This window comes from Mauremys mutica, chromosome 2 (genome assembly GCF_020497125.1).
Source record: "Mauremys mutica isolate MM-2020 ecotype Southern chromosome 2, ASM2049712v1, whole genome shotgun sequence".
In the NCBI taxonomy this organism is placed as follows: Eukaryota; Metazoa; Chordata; order Testudines; family Geoemydidae; genus Mauremys; species Mauremys mutica.
In genome coordinates, this window is record NC_059073.1 from 122,173,290 (window position 1) to 122,193,829 (window position 20,540).

The 20,540-nt window shown below is 38.3% G+C and overlaps 1 protein-coding gene across 1 annotated transcript in view; it reads right to left on the reverse strand.

The window, feature by feature from the left end:
• Positions 1-20,540, reverse strand: part of EXOC2 (exocyst complex component 2) — a 186,492-nt gene that overhangs the window by 55,543 nt on the left and 110,409 nt on the right. Inside the window, exons 14-20 of the mRNA XM_045006233.1 lie at positions 14,678-14,746; positions 13,773-13,930; positions 10,471-10,592; positions 5,917-5,978; positions 2,763-2,843; positions 1,506-1,565; positions 431-492 (exon numbers count right to left, since the gene is read on the reverse strand). Coding sequence (XP_044862168.1) covers positions 431-492; positions 1,506-1,565; positions 2,763-2,843; positions 5,917-5,978; positions 10,471-10,592; positions 13,773-13,930; positions 14,678-14,746 — 614 coding nt within the window. The remainder of the gene's footprint in view (positions 1-430; positions 493-1,505; positions 1,566-2,762; positions 2,844-5,916; positions 5,979-10,470; positions 10,593-13,772; positions 13,931-14,677; positions 14,747-20,540) is intronic.

Genomic DNA, 20,540 nt, shown 5'->3' on the forward strand with positions numbered 1-20,540 from the left:
ACAGTGGCAACTTCTTTCATATAAACTGCTAGGAAGCTATAGCTGTGACAAAAACCACCAGCCACAGATATTACCATTAGAATAAAAAATGGGCTAGTCTGGTGTAACAGTTACAACCTTTAGAAAGATGATTCTCTTTGGGAATCAAGCAGAGAGATTTTGAATAAGCTAGCTTTCATTAAGCATTACAATAGCTACTAAGAAAACAACTTTTTAATATTCATCATATTTCATTATCTTATTCAAATCTGTATTTCATTTTTTTTTTTTTTTTTGGTGTAGAAATGTTCTACTTGGCTCCATGGCATTATTGGTCAAAGCCAAAATTGTTCACAAAAGCTATCTAATAGAAATACCACAGGAATACTGGTGAGGAAAACCTTGTTGAAATTTGCAACTTCAAATATTCCAACTGTATTATTTTACTTACTGTGTGGTATCTGCATCACAATCAGGCTTAGTGCTCAGTTGTTCCAGACAATCTATAAAAACCTATAAAATAATTTTAAAAAAATTCTGAATTTTCCATCAGCATTGAACTACTGGTACAAAACCTGTAAAATATTTTAATTTTTCTTAACTGAACTTTTAACTGCAGCACGTAAGCAGAATAATCACAAATACCCCAATTTTCTTAAACCTCAAATAATTGAAAACAGTAGCATTTTAAATTAAGTCCGGCAAATGTTTTCATTATCTTGTTAGCCTTTGTTTTCCTGTGGAAAAAAAGATCTGTGCTATTTCTTTGTACTATCTGTCATCTTGCTAAATCACCTCCCAAATCAGAGTTGAAATCATAGGACTGAGGGTCCACTGGTTTACAAGGAACGTATCTTTATTGGCTTGAAAGTGCTTAAACAGAGACCCCAACGCAAACATCTTTTAAGTGCCACTATGCATCATTTCCTTGGTCTGATTTGTGACATTTCACTTGATAACACAATACAAACAATTGTTAAAACTGCTGGGTGCTGCTTTATTATCTTAAAAAAAATTCTGGGTTATTATACATTTAAAATATTACCTTAAAAATGTGTTGCAAAGATCACTGGTTACTAATAGGAAACTAAGGGCCAGATCCTCAGCTGTAAACTGGCTTAGCTCCACTGACTGCAACTGAACTATGCCAATTTATACCAGCTCAAGCGCTTGCCCTTAGTTTTGTATTAGAAACCGGTGCTCTTTGAAACCAAATTTTAAGTTAATCTTTTAAATATATAATTAATAACCCAGAAAATGCTTGAAGTTAAGCTAGTGCTTCAAGTATACTTTTGAAGTGTTTAGGTGCTCTGATGAATTAGGGCCTTAGAAACCCCAGGAAGCATTAAGCATCATTATCCTTAAGAGTTACTGTCATTTGAAGTTAAGATAACACTTATGTCTGGATGATCTGAATTAAACAGTATCTGACATCTTATCACCTTTTATTACTTTTTGGGGAGGAATGGATACAAAGTAAGCCCTTAATCACTCACTTATGCTCCCCAATTCCAGTTTAAAATTACCTGCATGATACCAATGCTTAGCTGGCACACATCCTCCTGTGTTTTTTGTTGCTGGAAAACCTGAAGAAACAACCATATAACTTCAGTGGAATAGCTTCAGAAGACCTTCTTCCAAAGGAAGTGAGGAAAGGGAAGAGTTATAAATATCAAACCTAGTTTCTCTGTATACACTGTTCTTGTGAGACTCCCCAGGGAAAGAAGAGTGGCTGGTAGAACAAATCCTATGTATAAACACAATGGATAGGGGGTGTGGGCATCCTATAGTGAAGTGGAAACAATGATGGGAACAATACTGGCACATGACACTACCTAGCTGTGGGTAATTCCAGTTCTCCATACCATGAAAGTGAAACTGTGATGAGAAAAAGGTGGGAGAAAGAATAAGTGAGTGGAAGGGAAAGTAGTAGCTAGATTTCCTTCGTCCTGTATGCCACAGAAACTTAGAGAAAAAGGTTTGTAGCAACATGTAGGATGGGGGAAACCAAGTGAAGCTGAAAAGAGAACAGGGCGATCGCAGAAGCTCTTAGGACTTCTCAAGATCAACTTTGTTAGCATGTGAAATTCATCCATGGGGAGGGATTAATCGTGAAGTAATATCCCCTTTTGGGGTCTTCTGGGGAACCCTCATTGGGGGAATAGGATACCTTTGTCATACATGGGACAAAGAAGAAGAGAGCAACAGCAACAGTACCCAATCCTATGAGATGTTGAGCATCTCCTGAAGAATGCTCTCATGTCTTCCTGAAGTCAATGGAAGTTGCTCATACCTTATGGCATCAGATCCCCAATGCAGTAAATGAATGGGGGTAACACTTTATCATGTGGCATACTGGAGTAGGGAAAACAAAGGGTTGAGTTATGTTCCGAATGAAGTCTACATGTGATATGTATCTGTAACTGGCTCTCCAGGGTACCTACATCAGAAGAGCATACCTGTTACCACTTGAAAGCTACAGGTCATAGCCGTTATTACAAAAAAATTGCATTTAAATACAGTACACTTTTTGCCCCCTCCCAAACAAATAGTAATATGAGTGCAATTTGAAAACGGACTCAGTATTGCAAGGACTTTTTTTGGTCAAAGTGAAGAAAAAATATTGTGAAGCTCGAGTAATTTCTTAATTCATTTTATAACAGCATCTCTGTATTATCCACTAACACTAATACTACATAAAACATATTTATACAGTAATTACTTTTAAAATTAACAACAATTTACATACAAGGAAAGAAAATAAAGTATGTAACAGGACTTACACTGGCTTCTCCAGGTTTGCAGTCCAGAACACTCTTGAGTGACTGCAAGGAATGCACAATGCATTGTTCAAACTGGGATGGCTGAAAGTAAAAAGATTTTTGAGTTCCTAAATGAATGTGCAATGTATACTATACAAACTATTAATATACACATTTTTTTACAGTAACAGAGAAGATACTCATTTTTTACTGATCCAAAATGGAACCCGCCCCACGCAAATTTCATGATACATATACTACAGAAAGCCCTTGTTTTAATGATGTAATTTCATACTGAAGCAAACAAAAATAATTACACAGATCAATTTTATTTGCAAGTGTCTGAATGAGGGGTTCTTCCACTGAACGGTTTCTTCGCCTTAAGCCTGTAGTGAAGTTCTTATACCTTGTTTGTGATTGCACGCATGGCTACTCAAGAAAAGTCTAGGGGTAAAATCCTGTCCCCATTGTAGTCAATAGCAGAAGTCCCATTGACTAGCAGGACCAGGATTTAAATTTAATAGGGCCATTCTAGGATATCCCAAATTCACCATTATGATTTCACTATCATGAAATCAACAAGAACAAGTAGGAGTGGATTGGTTTGGAAGTAAGGCAACCTTGTCTATTCAGAAATTGCTTTGATACTTTGCAAAAAAAAAAATGGCATGGAAACATGCCAAAAAAATAAAGTTACATAGGTCTTAAGGTGTATAAATCTAGATGCAAACGAATTTGTAGCATTATCCCTGTTAGCCAATCTCCCCTTATCCATCCTTTCTTGCTCGATATTGTGCCAATCTGGTTAGAGACCATCTGATGGCACTAGGGGGGAAACTGTGTTTCCAGAGGGGAACATGAAAGTGCGAAAATTATCTCCATGCTAGAAAAAGGGACACCAATCCAGTTGATTTGGCTCAAAAATGGGAGCCAGAAACTTTGAAGTTCAACTCCTCATTCTGCCCTTTACCCTTTGTGTAGCTTAGGGTAAGTCACTTCACTTCCGTTTCCCCAACCTATGATATTAGGATAAAGCGTATCCACCTCACATAGGTGTCATGAGGATTGATTCATGTCTGTAGAGCAATTTGAAAATCTAAAGCACTATATTAAATGCTATTTATTCATTTTTAGAACAAGCTCCTAAAGACATACAGCAGAGAAAGCGCTAAATAGGCAGAAAAAAGGGCATACTTTCAGTGGAAAAGTAAAACGCTCTTCCTTTTATTTTTGTTCTCATGTAGATTTTTATTGCCTGAGAAGAAAATAATAATGCTTCTCTGTACATTAACCTTTGTGCATTACAGGCCCCATGGCTGTAGGTTTCTGACAACAGTATCCCAATATATGTTTTAACAGCTGTATAAATATCAAGGATGTTAATAACTAATATTCTTGCATGCATTTTACACATATAGTTTAAGCTTAAGCTGTCTCCAAAGGGCCTCTCTGGCCTTGTTTACTCTCAGAAATTTTGCTAAAGTTTCCCACCATTACGACAACTGATTCAGATCCATCGGTGGTGGTAAAATTGGGATTATTCATATAGATAAGGCATCACCAGTTGCCAGTATTTTAAGCACCATGTCATGATCTCAGCAGGATTAGATGACACCATACTTAACACGGTGGCAGCTCCCTAAAGACTCATATACACTAGCAATACACCCACTGTTTCTGCTGCTGGCAGAGCTAAACTGGTGGGAAATTTTTGCAAAAAATCCTAGGGTAGATATAGCTTTGGAGCATGGTAATGAAGCACTAATAAGATTTTGTTTAGATTTACTAGTTCTACAAAAGAATGACCATGTATGCAAACCTAGATGGAAGAAGGAAATGGGGCTCTGGTCTGGACTGAAATGACCAGAGTACGTTGCAATTGAAAATAAAACCCAGAAGTCATGACTCCCAGTACTCAATATTTAATAACCAGACAACACTCCTTCCCACATTATGTGTATCTGGAATGCTTCACGCCCTCCTACTCAACTTCATTCAAATGTATTTATAGTAACAAACAAGCATAACTTCAGACAGATGGCCTACCGAGTAGTCTCTTATATAATACACACAACGCTTAATCCTCCCACAGCCATTTCTGCTTTCTCAGATTGTTTTTAAGTCATGCCTACAATGTGCTTGTCATCTTTTAGCCATTGCTATTTCTTTCCCGAAAGCACCTCACTAATTTATTTTAATATGGTTTCAAGTCGTTTACTGTTTGTCTGTGAGCAACTTCCTAAATTAGTTGGCTCTCAGTTAAATTTCTCATTATACCAGAAAAGCAACTTTTTATATCTACTACAGTCCAGCTTCCATGGTAATGAACCCATTAAGTTATGAAGCACTGTGACGTGGACTGAACTTGTCACAACCTGAGAAAACAAACTGTATGTTAGCAGAACATCCATAGCTAAAAAAGAACCCCCCCCCCTTTTTAAAATCTCTATACAATCTTACTAAGGAAGATCAGTAAAAACTTTATGGGAGCACATTAACCACCCCTCTCCCAACCCTCTAAATTTATAGACATGCTACCCTCTTCTCCATGTGCTTCTTTACATTCTACTCATATTAAAGGACCGAATCCAGCAAAGCTTTACTTACATGAGTAGTCCTTACTCATGGTAGTAGTCCCACTGATGTGAATTGCTACTCACATAAATAAAGATTATTCACATATGGCTCTGCTGTACTGGGACCAAAGACACTGCTTTTGAAAACCCCCATCCATAAGCTGAAATTTATTTAGTTTTTAGTACTACTTTCAACTGTGCTTATGCTCACTGACACATGTAAGAAAATCCATCAGAAGAAAAATAACTCTTGAAAGAGGGAAATGGTGAAAGAAGAGAAAAAGTAGCTTTTGATTTTGTGATAGGATGTATACCACCATGAATATTTGAGAAAGTGAGCAGACAGAGGGCAGAAAGAATTCACATAGGAGTATAATCTCTCCTCCATCTAAATTCTAACCCACTTTAGATGGGAACTGATTAGCTTTATTTTGTACCATATTTTAATTCTTTTATAAATGCATGTGCACACACATGTGTAAATATAAGTAAATGTATAACATGCTGCAAAACTTTTAATATTTACGAAAAGAAAAATGAAATTAATACAAGTCATGCACAAAAAAATGGGTGCCCAGAAACACACAAAGTGTACCCACCAGAGATGTTAAACCTTCATTATCAACCAGCCAGTCTTCCTTTTCAGCTAACCTCTTCACATCTGTAAAAAGAAAAGGTGTTAAAATGCTAGGTTTCATTCTAAAAAACTCCTTGAACTTAACAAGAGAGAAAACCGCAGGCACCTTAGTGTGATGAATAGGCATACAAGTACATTGGCAATACTTACAAGATTTCAGCCACTTTTCAAATGACTAAGAATGGCACACACACATAGTTTGCTGCTGCTTTCTCCTACAGAAGTAAAATTTATGGTGCATGGCAATAGTTGCATAAAGCCCACCTTTTACTGGAAATCTTGAGGTTAAAGAAAAATTCTTACAGTCCTCTGTTTTTAAAAAAAACAGACATATCATGGCTGTGTGCCCATAATATAGGCACTATATTTGGGAATTCAAATGTTTTTATTATTCCTTGCTCAACGCAGTTAAAAACGAACAAACCCTCAAGTACATAACTTAAGCTGAGATCAGGACAAGTGCTAAGACTCTCATAATTATATTAAATATTTCTAATATGTTTGGGTTGAGAGTCCTCAATCAGGATCAGGACTCCATTGTGCTAGGTGTTGCTCAAACACCAAAGTTCTGGAGAGCTTAGAAGAGGAAAGTGACATAAGAAGTGTAGGAAAGGGGAGGGGAAGAAGAGGAGTATAACAATCAGTTATACACAATTTAGGTACCTGTAAACATTTGCAGGTTGCCCATTTACACCTCAACCTAGTCATCATTAATTGGTAGATCTGACTGATTGATTGATTGACATGTGTTGTAGCAGAGGAGCATCCTGAAGTACATTCAAGAAGCACTATACTCTGAAAAGTGACTATGCAAAAGTAGCAACTTGTTACCAACAGATCTTCTCCTGAATCTGCCAACTTTATATTTGTTTTTACTGCTGGTTTATTCCCTTCAGACCTTTAGATCCAACACAGATATAAAGGAGGGAGCTGAATTACATTCCTTCTTATTCATCATCAAAAGAACTGATTACTAAATTCCAGTAAGTTACACTTGTACAACCCTCACTGCCTTATTTGGCATTAGCATAAATTAGTTTGCATGACCTTTGCCGCCAGTGATGATGCATGAGAAGGAAAGAAACCAGCTTGACTCTCAGGGCCCAGGCTGAGTTTACAGAGCTGTCAACTAGAAAATCCCTCTTCCATTTACTTGTAAACTGAATACGTTTATCACTGAAAGAAAATAAGCATCCCACAGTCATTTCCAGTTTGACAAAACCTGATTCCAGCAAAAATCTAGTTGCAAAATAATCATAGGCTGTATCCCTGAAAGTAAGAGCTACAATACAAGGTAAAAGTATCTTCAAAACTGATTTTTTAAACCATTAGATTGCTGTTTAAATTGCATTTACTGCTGAAATTTTGTTTGCAAGTCAATAAAAAAATAAATGTACAGCTTAGTGCTGTGAGACAGCTTACATAAGAAGAGAACTCCATTACCACTATATCATGTGGATACATTCTTTCAAAAAAATTCATTTTTTTAAATTATAGAATTGAAAATTAAGCAGCACTGTATAAGCACTTTCGCCCATGAAGATGAATAAACTAAAAATTATTCACACAAAGACGAGGCACAGTATAATCCAAGCAAGAAAATGTCAGAGTTGCAGTTAATGTTCTCTCTTTAATGCAGACGCATCAATTGAATAAAATTATGATTGTCGTGAAATAGAAATAGTTCTTTTTAATGCATATTGTAAAAGAGGGAGCTGAATTACATTCCTTCTTGTGCATTTTCAAAAGAATTGTTTACTAATTTCTAGTCAGTTACACTTGTTCAACCATCACTGTTTAATTTGGTATTAGCATAATTTAGTTTGCATGACCTCTATTGCCAGTGATGATGCATGAGAAGGAAAGAAACCAGCTTGACTCTCAGAGCCCAGGTTGAGTTTACAGGGCTGGTGATTAGAAAAACGAATAGATTAAAGCCATTAAATCTAATAAATAGGATTTTTTTTTTACAAGAATATGAAAGAGTAATCAATGAAGGCATGACAAGGGAAGTGTTCTGGTTGGATTTCAGAGGCACTAAATGGACAGTTAGTGAGAGTTAACAAATATAGGCAACAATGTGAATGTAGCAGGAGAAATCAAGAGTTAGTTAAGGGCTGTAAATGATCATTAATATTTGCAAAATATTCTGAAAATGAAAAATATTATACAGTATAAATATCAGATACGATCATTGGTGTTCTTCTCGCAGAGGTCCAGAGTCAGTAAAGCACTGAAGCACATGCCTAACTTTAAGCAAGTGCGTAGTTCTACTGACTTCTCACATACGATTACTCATGTTCTTAAAGTTAGGCTTAAGTACCTTTCTGAACTGGGGCATAAAGCGAGTAACAAACAGAAATAAGGTTGTTTAGAGGAACAGGAAGAGACCCTGCTTGCTCCAGTTTGTTTGCTCGATGGTCCCTGCACTGCTCTGCATATATCAGTCAGCATGAGGATCATTACATTGTCTAGCATGTTGCCCATCACAGAATAAAAGAAGTTTGATCAAACCAGTGGACACCATGAGCCTCATATGGAAGAAAAAAGCTGGGAAGAGAGATCTCTAGCCCACTGGTGTTCATTTTTAATACATCTTGAAAAACTGGGAAAATTCCAGAGGACTGGATGAGTGCCAATATTTAAAAAGGACAAAAGGGATGACCCAGGTAATTATAAGGCTTGCTAGCCTCAAATCAATTGCAGGCAAAATAAAGGAAAAATGTTTATGGGAGTCAATCAAAAAAGAATTCAAGGATGGGACTACAACTATGCCAATATACATGGTTTTATGGAAAATAGATCTTGTCAAGCAAACCAAATTTCATTTTTTTATGAGTTGACAAGTTTGGTTGATAAAGGTAACTGCATAGGTGTCTAATATACTTATACTTTTATAAGGGATTTGATTTAGCACCACCTGACATTTGCATTTAAAAAATAGCACTAATCAATATTAGTAAAGCACATGATAAATGGATTAAGAACTGGCTAACAGAAGTAGTTGTCAAAGGGGAATCATCATTGAATAGGGGGAATTTCTAGTGGGGTTCTGCAATGATCAGTTTTGGGTCTGATGCTATTCAATATTTTATGAGTAATCTAGAATTAAACAAAATCATTGTGGATAAAATTTGCAGATGACAAAGACTGACAGAGTGGTAAATACTGATAAGGAGAGGGAAGTCATACAGAGTGATCTGGGTTGCTTGGTAAGCAGGGCCCATTCAAATGAAATGTGTTTGAATTAACCCAAATGCAAAGTTATGCATCTAGCACCAAAGAATGCAGTTCATACCTGTAGAATGTAGGACTGTATCCTGGAAAGCAGTGACTGATAAGGATTTAGTGGACAAACAACTGAACATGAGCTCCCAGTGTGATGCTCTGGCCAAAATGCGATCGCTAGATGCATAAAAAGGGAAGTAGCGAGTATGGGCAGGAAAATGATTTTACCTCTGGTGATACCAATACAGAAATAATGCATCCAGTTCTGGTGACCAGATTTAAAACAAGATGTCAAAAATTGGAGAGTGTACAGACAAGAACACAAAAGTGATTTGAAGGCTGGAAAAAATGCCTTACAGTGAGAGACTGAAGAAGCTCAATGTGTTTAACTTATAAAAAAGGGTCAAGAAGAGACTTGAAGAGGAAAAGGAAGAAAACACTGGGTAATAAAGGGCCCTTTAATCTAGTGGAGTAAGGCATAACAAAAACCCAAAGCTGGAAGTTAAAAGCCAGACAAAATCTAATTAGAAATATGGCACAATTTTTTTTTTTAAAAACAGTGAGGATGATTAACTATTGGAACAAACTAACAAAGGATATTGCCAATGCATCATCTCTTGAAATCTTCAAATCAAGACTGGATTTCTTTTTGGAAAACATGCTTTAGTTAAACAAGTTATTGAACTTAAATACAGGGATAACTCATTGAAATTCTATGACCCCCTATTATACAGGTTAGACTAGATAAACTAATGGTCCCTTTTGGCCTTAAAAATCTATGAATCTATGACCCTAAAGAGCTAAGTAGGACTCTAGAGACAAACAATGAGTATCCCTGATAAAATTGCAACTAAAATATTGTGTAAAGTTTTTAAGATTTGCTAACTTAAAAAAGAATATCCAAGCTTGAGCTAAAATTACAGAACAGAGTAATAATAATGCTGATTCACTGCATGGAATAGCTGTGTCATGACAAAAAGTACAAATAAATTAAAGCTTGCTTGGTTTGGAAAAAAGACTGTAACCTAATGAAAAAAGTGTCTGCCTTATATTAAAGGGGGAAAAAAGGCTCATAATACAGGGAACAAGCAAGTATGGTCAGGAAAATGATAGAATAACCTAATAGGTCTTGTATGTTGTGACTCTGAATTACAGGTGACCTTATTATTGATTCAAGTACCTAAAGTGAACACAATCTATTCTAGAATGCAGTCTGATTTAACCAAAGAGAAAATAAAAAATCCTAACCATATGCATGTAGGTCTGCACATTTCTTTTTTTTTATTACCTTCAGCTGTGTGTTGTAAGGTGACCATTATACAACGTACTCGAAGATCCAAAATAAGATCCTGGATGATATGAAGCATATCATTTGGTATTTCAAGTGCAGTAAGGGACTCATAACTAAGCCTGGAAAGAGAAGAAAATAAAATGAAGGTTTGGTTTAAACCTACAGTTTTCTAGACAATACTGCTAAATATCACAAAGTTACTTAGGAGTTTCTTTTGCTTATGGATAATATTAGTGCCCTCAACAGTAAGCTTTTTAAACGGTGTGATCATCCATAATACCATAGGTATCAAGTATCAGAGGGGTAGCCGTGTTAGTCTGGATCTGTAAAAGCAGCAAAAAGAGTCCTGTGGCACCTTACAGACTAACAGTCGTATTGGAGCATGAGCTTTCGTGGGTGAATACCCACTTCGTCGAGTTAGACTGTTAGTCTATAAGGTGCCACAGGACTCTTTGCTGCCATAGGTATGTTTTACTATCTGGTTCATTCATTTGTTGAAACCATATCAATATAGAGATTCATTGTTGTACTGTATAAACTTGACAAAGTTTAGACCACTGGTGTGCTAATACCACTCCATATCACAATGACCAATATTGTCTTGTCGGTTCTTTGTAATTCTCCATCTGTCTGTATCCACCTGTTGTCTCTTGTTTTATACTTAGATTGAAGGCTCTTTGGGGCAAGGACCGTCCTTTTGTTCTGTGTTTGTGCAGCATGTTGCACAATGGTGTTTTGGTCCATGATCGGCAGTCCTAGGGGTGATCATAAAATAAATAGCCTGCAGTGAACAGAGCCTGCAGTGAAGGGTAACGTGAAGGTATACCACCTTAGCGGGGCATAATGGTTTGACGTGCCAATAGGGAACACACTTACTGTGCCACGTTTAAAGACAGTGCAGCATAGACTCAACCAACACCACTTAATTTCCATCAGCCCAGCACCACTGACTGGTGTGGAAGAGGGTGGGGCCATGCCTTATTCTCCCTATGAGGACTGTAGCACCCTATATACTTGTAAGGGGCAGCATTTGCAGTCTTAACTGGAGGGCTGCAATTGTGCCAAATCTTTACACAGGGACACAAAGGAAGACCGGAGAAGAGTTAAGAATATAAGAATGGCCATCCTAGGTTAGACCAATGGTCCATCTAGCCTGATATCTTGTCTTCCGACAGTGGCCAATACCAGATGCTTCAAAGGGAATGAACAGAACAGGCCAATTATCAATTATCCATCCCCTGTCCTCCAGTCCCAGCATCTGGCAATCAGAGGCTCAGGGACACCCAGAGCATGGGGTTGCAGCCATGGCCATTTTCGCTAATAGCCATTGATGGACCTATAAAAACGGCCATACTGAGTCAGACTAAAGCTTCATCTAGCCCAGTATCCTGTCTTCTGACAGTGGCCAATGCCAAGTGCTCCAGAGGGAATGAACAGAACAGGTAATCATCAAGTGATCCATCCTGTTGCCCAATCCCAACTTCTGGCAAACAGAGGCTAGGGACACCATCCCTGCCCATCCTGGCTAATAACCATTGATGGACCAATCCTCCATTAATTTATCTAGTTATTTTTTGAACCCTATTATATAGTCTTGGTCTCCACAACATCCTTTGGCAAGGACTTCCACTGGTTGACTGTGCATTGTGTGAAAAAATATTTTGTTTTAAACCTGCTGCCTATTAATTTCATTTGGTGGCCCCCTAGTTCTTATGTTATGAGAAGGAATAAATAACACTTCCTTATTTACTTTCTCCACACCAGTCATGATTTTATAGACCTCAATCATATTGCCCCTTAGTTGTCTCTTTTCCAAGCTGAAAAGTCCCAGTCTTATTAATCTCTCCTCTTACGGTAGCCGTTCCATACCCCTAATAATTTTTGTTGCCCTTTTCTGAACCTTTTCCAATTCCAATATATCTTTTTTGAGATGAGGCGACCACATCTGCACGCAGTATTCAACATGTGGGTGGTTCTATGGATTTATATAGAGGCAATATATTTTCTGTCTTATTATCTATCCCTTCTTAATGATTCCCAACGTTCTGTTTGCTTTATTGACTGCTACTGCACATTGAGTGGATGTTTTCAGAGAATTATCCACGACTCCAAGATCTCTTTCTTGAGTGATAACAGCTAATTAAGACTCTATCATTTTATATTTATACTTGGGATTTGTTTCCCAATGTGCAATATTTTGCATTACTATCGTCAATAAATTTATCTAATTCTTTTTTTACCCAGTTATAGTTTTGGCCTTCACAACATCCCCTGGCAATGAGTTCTAAAGGTTGATTGTGCCCTGTGAGAAGAAATACTTCCTTTTATTTGTTTTAAACCTTCTGCCTATCAAAGACACTACACTGGTTGCATCTCCTTAATGTTTCCGCATTGGGCAAGAACTAGGCAAATGGAGTCACTGCCATACTCCCTACCCCTGATCTTGAGCAGGGCATAGGTATCGGGAATAGCTAGCAGCAGGAACCAGGCTCCAAGTGTGGGCACTTGATAACCCTCCACCAACAACCAGGACTTTTGTGGGGTTGCAAAGCCATCATCTTTCCTGCTCCTCTTTCTGAGCAGAGTGCAGGCACTGAGAGCAGCCATCACTCTGTGTGCCACTATCACTGCCCTGTGATTCTGGAATGTCATCTGGTAACTATCAACAACTTTGTTCACACCACTACTATTGTCTGCTCAGCATGGCCACTTAATTAGCTGATTATAAGCCATCGTTAGTTCACTTAACCATCTAGGAAATGAGTAATATGAGCAGTGGTCACCTGTGAAAACTCTGGTTTAAGTGACTAACCCAACATTACATCAGAATTTAAGGAGCGGCAAGGACAGAAACCAATTCTCCAAGATGACATTCATTTTCCCTATTTATGAGGCCATCCCTTCTCTTCCTGCAATCTCCTGCCTCATTTACTACACACCTTTCAACTTCTAAAACAAATGAAAAAGAGGTCCTATAGGCAACAGCCTCTTTCACTACACAACCCTGATTCATCTACAGAGCACTGTCCATCCTGTGCACTGAGACAAGAGTCCCGAGGAAAAAATATAGCAAGTGATCATGTAATTAGAGACTGTATCATAATGCATATATGCACAAGTAGGTTGAATTAATCTTGCACAGGCAATCTTAATTTTGACATTTCCTAACTTGTGTCCTTGACTTTGCAACATTAACGATCTTTCAGTTGAACACAAAATAAATAAAAAAATAAGGCACAGTTTAGACTATATTATATATACTAAAGACTCATACTACACAGACCAATAGCCCCAATTACCTTACAGTCTGGATGACATGTGTTAGCCACTGTCCAGAGAGTTCAGATTTCATCTCCCAGCCACCATACTGTCTCAATTCTCCTTCTCTGAGGCTGAATGGAAGCAAAGCTCCACGGATCAGTTTTGCCAGGGACTGCATCACCTCCTGAATCATTTTCTGTTACAGCATAAAAGAACATCATAAAAATAAATACTCAGAAACTGCACCACTATTTTTAACCAGTTATGTATTCATCACATAATCAGTCTGAAATGGCAGGCATACATTTCAAATTTCATTAAGGAATATAATTTTACTTACATAGCAAACACCTACATAACAAACACTACAGCTCTGTACAATATAATTAAAACAAATATAATTTATAAAACAAAAAAATCACTTTAACATAAACACAAACAACAGGGTCCAAATTAGGACAGGGAAGGCAATAAACATAAGGCTAATGAGGGTCACTGCAAAAAACAACTGTGAAAAATAAAGATTTAAGATTTGTTTTTTAAAAGGAGGGATAAAATAAAATAGCTTTCAGGGGTTGGACATAAAGAAAGTGAGTTCCAAGATGCAGGGCCAACCACAGCCAAAGCGTGATTGTCTGTAGAGGCTTCAGATGTGATGGCAGGTTCTTAAATGGCCAGTGATGTGTGAGCATACTTGCTGGTACAAGATATCTGCCTTTTACTTAGATTGTAGTCTCTTGTAGAGCAAGGAACAGGGCTTTTTTTTTTTTTTTTTTTTTTGGGGAAAGTGACTATTGTTTTTTGGGTGCCGAACCTAAAACAGCTTAAAGGGGCCTGATTATTACAGGGTCAACGCTCACCACTATTTGAAAATGAAGCCTTCTTCAGGTGTCTTAATCTGAAGGACCACCTAACCAAAAATAAGTCTGCACACCAACCTTACCTTGAAATCATTTTGTCTTTGCCTAGCATTCTTCTTTGATCTTTCCATTTGACCAGATTTTTCAGCAGTCTTGTAAAAATGAGAAACAATTGAAAAGTAACAGTGTCTGGTAACCACGGCTTTCAATTTTAAAACCATTCTAAAAAAGATGCATCAAGGCAAAGGGGTCAAAAATGATTAGTGAGTTTACAATGAGATAAAAGATGTGACTACAAGCAAAGTCAACAAGTATTTACTTATAGTAGCTATCAAGCTGCTAGTGTTTAAGTGTGGGGCACAATGTGCCATAACAACCTAAAATAAAAGGTGGAAGTAAAATAACAGTGTAAGTAGTATAAGCTTTATTGAAGTCAAGCAATATTTTCTTATTATGATTTTGCATTAATTTTGCTAAAAGAGCTCTAAAATCAATGGCTCGATCCTGCAGTAAGTCTGCAGGAAAAGAATCTTCAAGTCCCCACTAGGTGAGAGGTGCATGGAGGAAAATTTGGGTCTAAAATAAAGTACATTCTTTGTAATGATGGATAGTGCAGAAGTACTGTGTGTTCCCCTTTTTCTTTTGGCTTAGTACTTTGTTTCAGAAGACAAGAGGCCATTATTCTCCAAAGTGAAGAACTAAATCATCTGTAATGGACTTGCTATGAAGATTTATCATCATCTTGCTGGACAATTCACATATCTGAAAATTTAGAAGCACGAAAGCACATCTGTACAAGCAACTTTGGTTACAGTTGTGTGAAGAAAAGAATATGGCTTGAACATTGCTCTTACTGTTAGTAGTTTTCAAATGCAAGTGATAATTATATATTTGCGTGTGAAGTGTGCCATAACACAAAGCACGTTTCATAGAAAAAGCAGTTTAAAAGACTGGATTAGAGAAGTAGGTGGAATTGTTTAGCTAAGAACACTTGCTAATTTAATGTATGCACTGTGACACCTACTGGACAAAAGTATATTAGCATAATCGTAGTTTGGAAAAGATATTCTTAAAACTGTCCTTAAAACAGTATATAATCAATATATTTTTTAAATGACTAAAGAAGTTTCATGTTTGTTTTTTTATAATTCATCATTTTTTAGAAGTTCTTCAGATTATTTTTATGAATGCCAAGTAAATTTTGCAGTTAGCATAAAATTACCAACAAGAAATTCGAATAGAAAGCAGTTTTTCATAAAAAACACTTTAGAGTTTTTAAATTCTCTGTTTTCCTTTATTATTCTGAACTGTACCATCTCATATTAATTAGAACAATTCCTGCATATTACTGATGAATCTTATATGTACTGTCCTCTTTTTTATCCTTTTTTCTGATAAAAAAATCTATCATATTGAATAAACTTCTCTATACTGCAGGTACCTTTTAAAATGTTACTCAACTAAAGTTTTTAAACAGTTTTGATTGCTCCCTTAAAGCCCTGATATGAAGTTATATTATATTATAAAGAAAAAATATAAAAGATACTTTTGCCCTTAGTGATTTCGTTGAATAAAAATCTTAACCCTTTCCTGCACAGACAGACCAAAACTACTTTGTGGTAAGACCAACGGTTATATTTCACTGTTTTGACTTCACATATGCTACTTCATATGGATCTGAGTGGTTCAAAGAGCTGCAAACTTTTTAAGCTGTTAGAAATAGCACATAAATCTTTAACTGTCACTATTCTAAGATGAACAGCCTACCTTTATGTCTAGAAAAATATATATAACTTCACAACAGAAAATAGAACCAGCTTGTTATTTATCACTGGGTTTTTCTTTTGTATTAGAGTTAATCTATTTCAGGCTTCTGGATTTCACTCAAATGGTTCTCTGTACATTGTTTTCATGATTTTCTCTCTCTGTCTCCAAAATTATGGTGAACAACACTTTGTTTCTCACGTCAGTAAACTGCAAGGAAATGTAGTAAGGACACCTTCAGTGATGCCTAAAATCCGTACTAGTGGCAAAATTCTACAGCTTGTGGTTGAAGCTCTCCTCAGGAGCTCCTAATGAGGTTTCCTAGGCCCTCATCCATTTTCGGATAGCTAGTGGCAACAAGAGCCTGCACTGTCCACAGGATTTTGGCCATTTCCTACATATGGGCAAAAAAGGAACAAAGGGATGAGGATGAGTTGCTTGTGCAGTCAGAAACTGGCCCTATGAAAGTACAGTATAGGTACCTCAACAGTATAACATGCAAATTAACTCCAACTTTTTTGCAATGGAAACAATGTTCTGACCAGGCATTATACAAGATTGCTGCATTTTCTCTTGCACTTACTCTCACAAGCAGAACTGCTCAACTTTGTGTACAACTGTAAACACCGTGTCAGTGTCTCTTGAAATTTCTCACAGACAGAAAACTACATTAACTTACAGTCGAGGTTTTAAAGTCCAAATCCAATCTCTAATAACCAGAAATGTATTATTACCAAAACTGAAGTTATTTTCAAATTAAAAGCTTCAGGAGGATTCTCATCACTTTCACTAGAGAATTATGGCATGATTCTCTAAGAAAAAACACTGGGTAGGAGTCAAACTCCTACATTTTAATACTGCCTTTACTTCTGGATCACTGTATGGCATTGGCAAATGCATGTTCTCTCTTTCCCTCGGATTTCCATTTGTGAAATGGGGTCAACAAAATGCATCCACTTCTGAGGATTTTAGTTGAGTGGCAGACACGACCGATTTGGTCGACTTAATGTACCCTTTGTACACACATGCACATCATACATCATTTGGAAGCTTATTAGGTCTACTTGTAAATGAGGTATGATATGGAGCCATCATATGGTGCTATTACAATAGAAATGAGGGATAAAAACGACACCATAAATATGTTAAAATGATCACTTTGAAATAATTTGCATTTTTTTTTTTAGTTTAATGACACTAAGTTTTATTCAAAGACATAAAATTGGATTTCTGTGTGACCTCAAAGCACCACTGCAACAATCTGAACCAGCATTTCTTAAACTGGGGTCCGTGGACACTGGGGGAGGGGGTCCCTGAGGCTACCCCAGAGGGTCCGCAGGCCCCGCTGATCAACTCCTCCTCCCTCTCAGTGCCTCAGGTACATTAAAAGTCTGCTGGCGCAGCGGGGTGAAGGCAGGCTTCCTACCTACCCCAGCTCTGTGCTGCTTCTGGAAGCGGCCACACTCCTGAGGGCCCAGGGTGGTTGCGGGGAGATGGTCTCTGTGCGCTGCCTCTACCCCAAGCGCCGACTCCAGAGCTCCCACTGGCCAGGAACTGCAGCCAATGGGAGCTGTGGGGTGGTGCCTGTGGGCAGGGGCAGCACGCAGAGACCCCCTGGCTCCCCCGCCTAGGAGCTGCTGCCAGAGAGATGTGCCGGTCGCTTTCGGGAGCCACCTGGGGTAAGTACCGTCTAGATGGAGCCCTAACCTCCTCCTGCATCTGAACCCCGTGCCCCAACCCAGAGCCCACACCCAAACTCCCTCCCAGAGCCCACACCCCTCACCCTCTCCTGTACCCCAGCCCCCTGCCCCAGCCTGGTGAAAGTGAATGAGGGTGGGGAGAGCGAGCAACAGAGGGAGGATGGATGGAATAAGCAGGGTACATGGCCTCAAAAGAGTGGGGGCAGGGACTGAGCGGGAGGCTTGGGGGGTCCCCAAATTTTTTAAAATCAAAATGGGGGTCTTCTGGTTGCTAAACTTTGAGAGCAGCTGATCTAAACAATCTAAAACAAAATCTAGCAATACATTTGTATTGGTATAACTGAAATGTGATAACGCTGGTGACATTTCTGGACATTTATCATCATCTTGTATATTATTATGATCTCTGTCGAGAGTGAGTGGGCTACCACTATCTTTGTTGCTTTGGCACGTACACAGTTCTGTGCACGCAAGAACGTTATGACTACAGACACAGTTGATTGGTCAGCAACCTTACTGGTACAGGCACAAATAAGGTCTTGTAGAAGCGCAGATGCCACTGGGCCTTTGAAGAATACAGGAAGCTGTTCATCATCCTAATTTTTCCTTCCATGTTGTAATGGTGATCCATGATTTGCTTTACCTATGTACAAAGACATCCAAACCTTTGTTTGCCAAGATGCTGATGTGACATGCTCTTCAAAACTCTCCTTACATGGTGGGATTCTGGCCAGTGACTTATCCTTCTTGATGGCTAGATTGAGGTGCAAGCAAGTCAGGTCTTTGTGGGTCTCCTTTTCTTTCTCACTCTGGTCATACAGGACTGCTATCAACTTCCTTGCTGCAGAATCTGCAGCTTGTCCATCACAATCTCCCAATTTGGGAGGCTCTGAAGAGGTACGATCACTTTGTTTCAACAACATTAAGCAGATTTTTTTCTCCTATACCAAATAGGTATGTCACAGAGTCACATGCTGTTAAAGCATGTAGAGCAGGAAGCATGTTGCAGACATCCAGAGTGAGTGCATCACAAATTTCATGCACAGACATGAAAAGAGACTTGTTAGTTGTGCTGGTAATAATAGCTGTTTCAATCCACGTTATCTACGTGTTCCATTTTTGGAAAGTACTGAACAGCAACGACCAAAACATCTGTATCAGGTGACCTAATTACAATGGTTCCTTTGACACCAAAAGCCATATTGGCACATACAACATACAGAAGCATCCTTGTATCAGCTTTCTCTTGAATACTGTACAGGTCTTGGGCTTCTTTAACAGCTCAACTGGTGATGAACTTTGCTGCTTCACCACTGGAAAGGTGGTGTTTGTGTTGGGTGTGCTCCTACATGCAGGTGCATTTTGAACCATACATTCACAGAGGAATTTTGCAACCGAGTGTTTGCTGGATGCCCCGTTTTAAAACATTTTCCCATGGAGGCACAGGGCGTCCACCAATCACCTGGTATTTCTTGCATCCAACCTTAGACCCTGTTCAGAGCTATCTTTCTGAAGTTTTCAGAGTTACTATTGTCACACTCATCAAAGATTCCAATTAAAGAATTAGCTTCAAATCCTTTTAGGACCTGCCTCAAGTACTCAGTAGCCAATTCATCAAATGTGTAGACTTTGTCTCCAGCTATCATTTGTATGACAGCTTTGGCATCTGAGAGGTACACTATAGTTTCTTTGTTGAATGCTTTTAGCTCATGGCTTTTTTCAGCTTGAGCTTTCAACGGATGCCCTAATTCAGCTTTGTCTGTTGTTCTTATTGTTCTATCACCATGAAAAAGGGACATAGGCACAGATCCTATTGGGTGACTGAGGGTATGTCTATACTGAAAAGGCTACAGCAGTAAAGCTGCAGTGCTTCAGCTGCGCTGCTGTAACACTTCAGTGTAGCCACTCACCACAATGAGAGAAATTGTCCTGTCACTATAGTTAATCCACCGCCCCATAAGAAGTAGCTAGGTCGATGGAAGAATTATTCTGTCAACCTAGCAATGTCTACACTGGGGATTAGGTCAGCACAGCTGTCTGTCTCAGGGGGGTGGATTTTTCAAACCCCTAAGAGACACAGCAGTGCCGATACAAGTTTTCAGTATAGACCAGCCCTAGGAACAGCTGAGATTGAAACATCATCTCTCCATCTTGCTAAGGACAGAGGTCTCAGGGAAAACAATTTTGAGACTGACAGCTGTTATGATTGTCCCTCCTTGCCAGACTTAAATTTAGTCTTCTTGGCTATGTCAGCAAGTGTTTTGATGCCAAATTTCTAGACTGGGCTGAAGAAGCTTCATGTGCCATCAGAATCAAGTGCACCTCTCACAAATCTCTCCATTTGTTCTTCACCACCATCTGCTATTTTCAGTAGAGACTCTTGTACAACTGACGCTATGTGCAATCCTGTAGATGTGTTGATAAGTGCCTCTGGGTGTGAGTCAGGGTCAAATCGGTTTCTCATATTGTTGATGACATGATT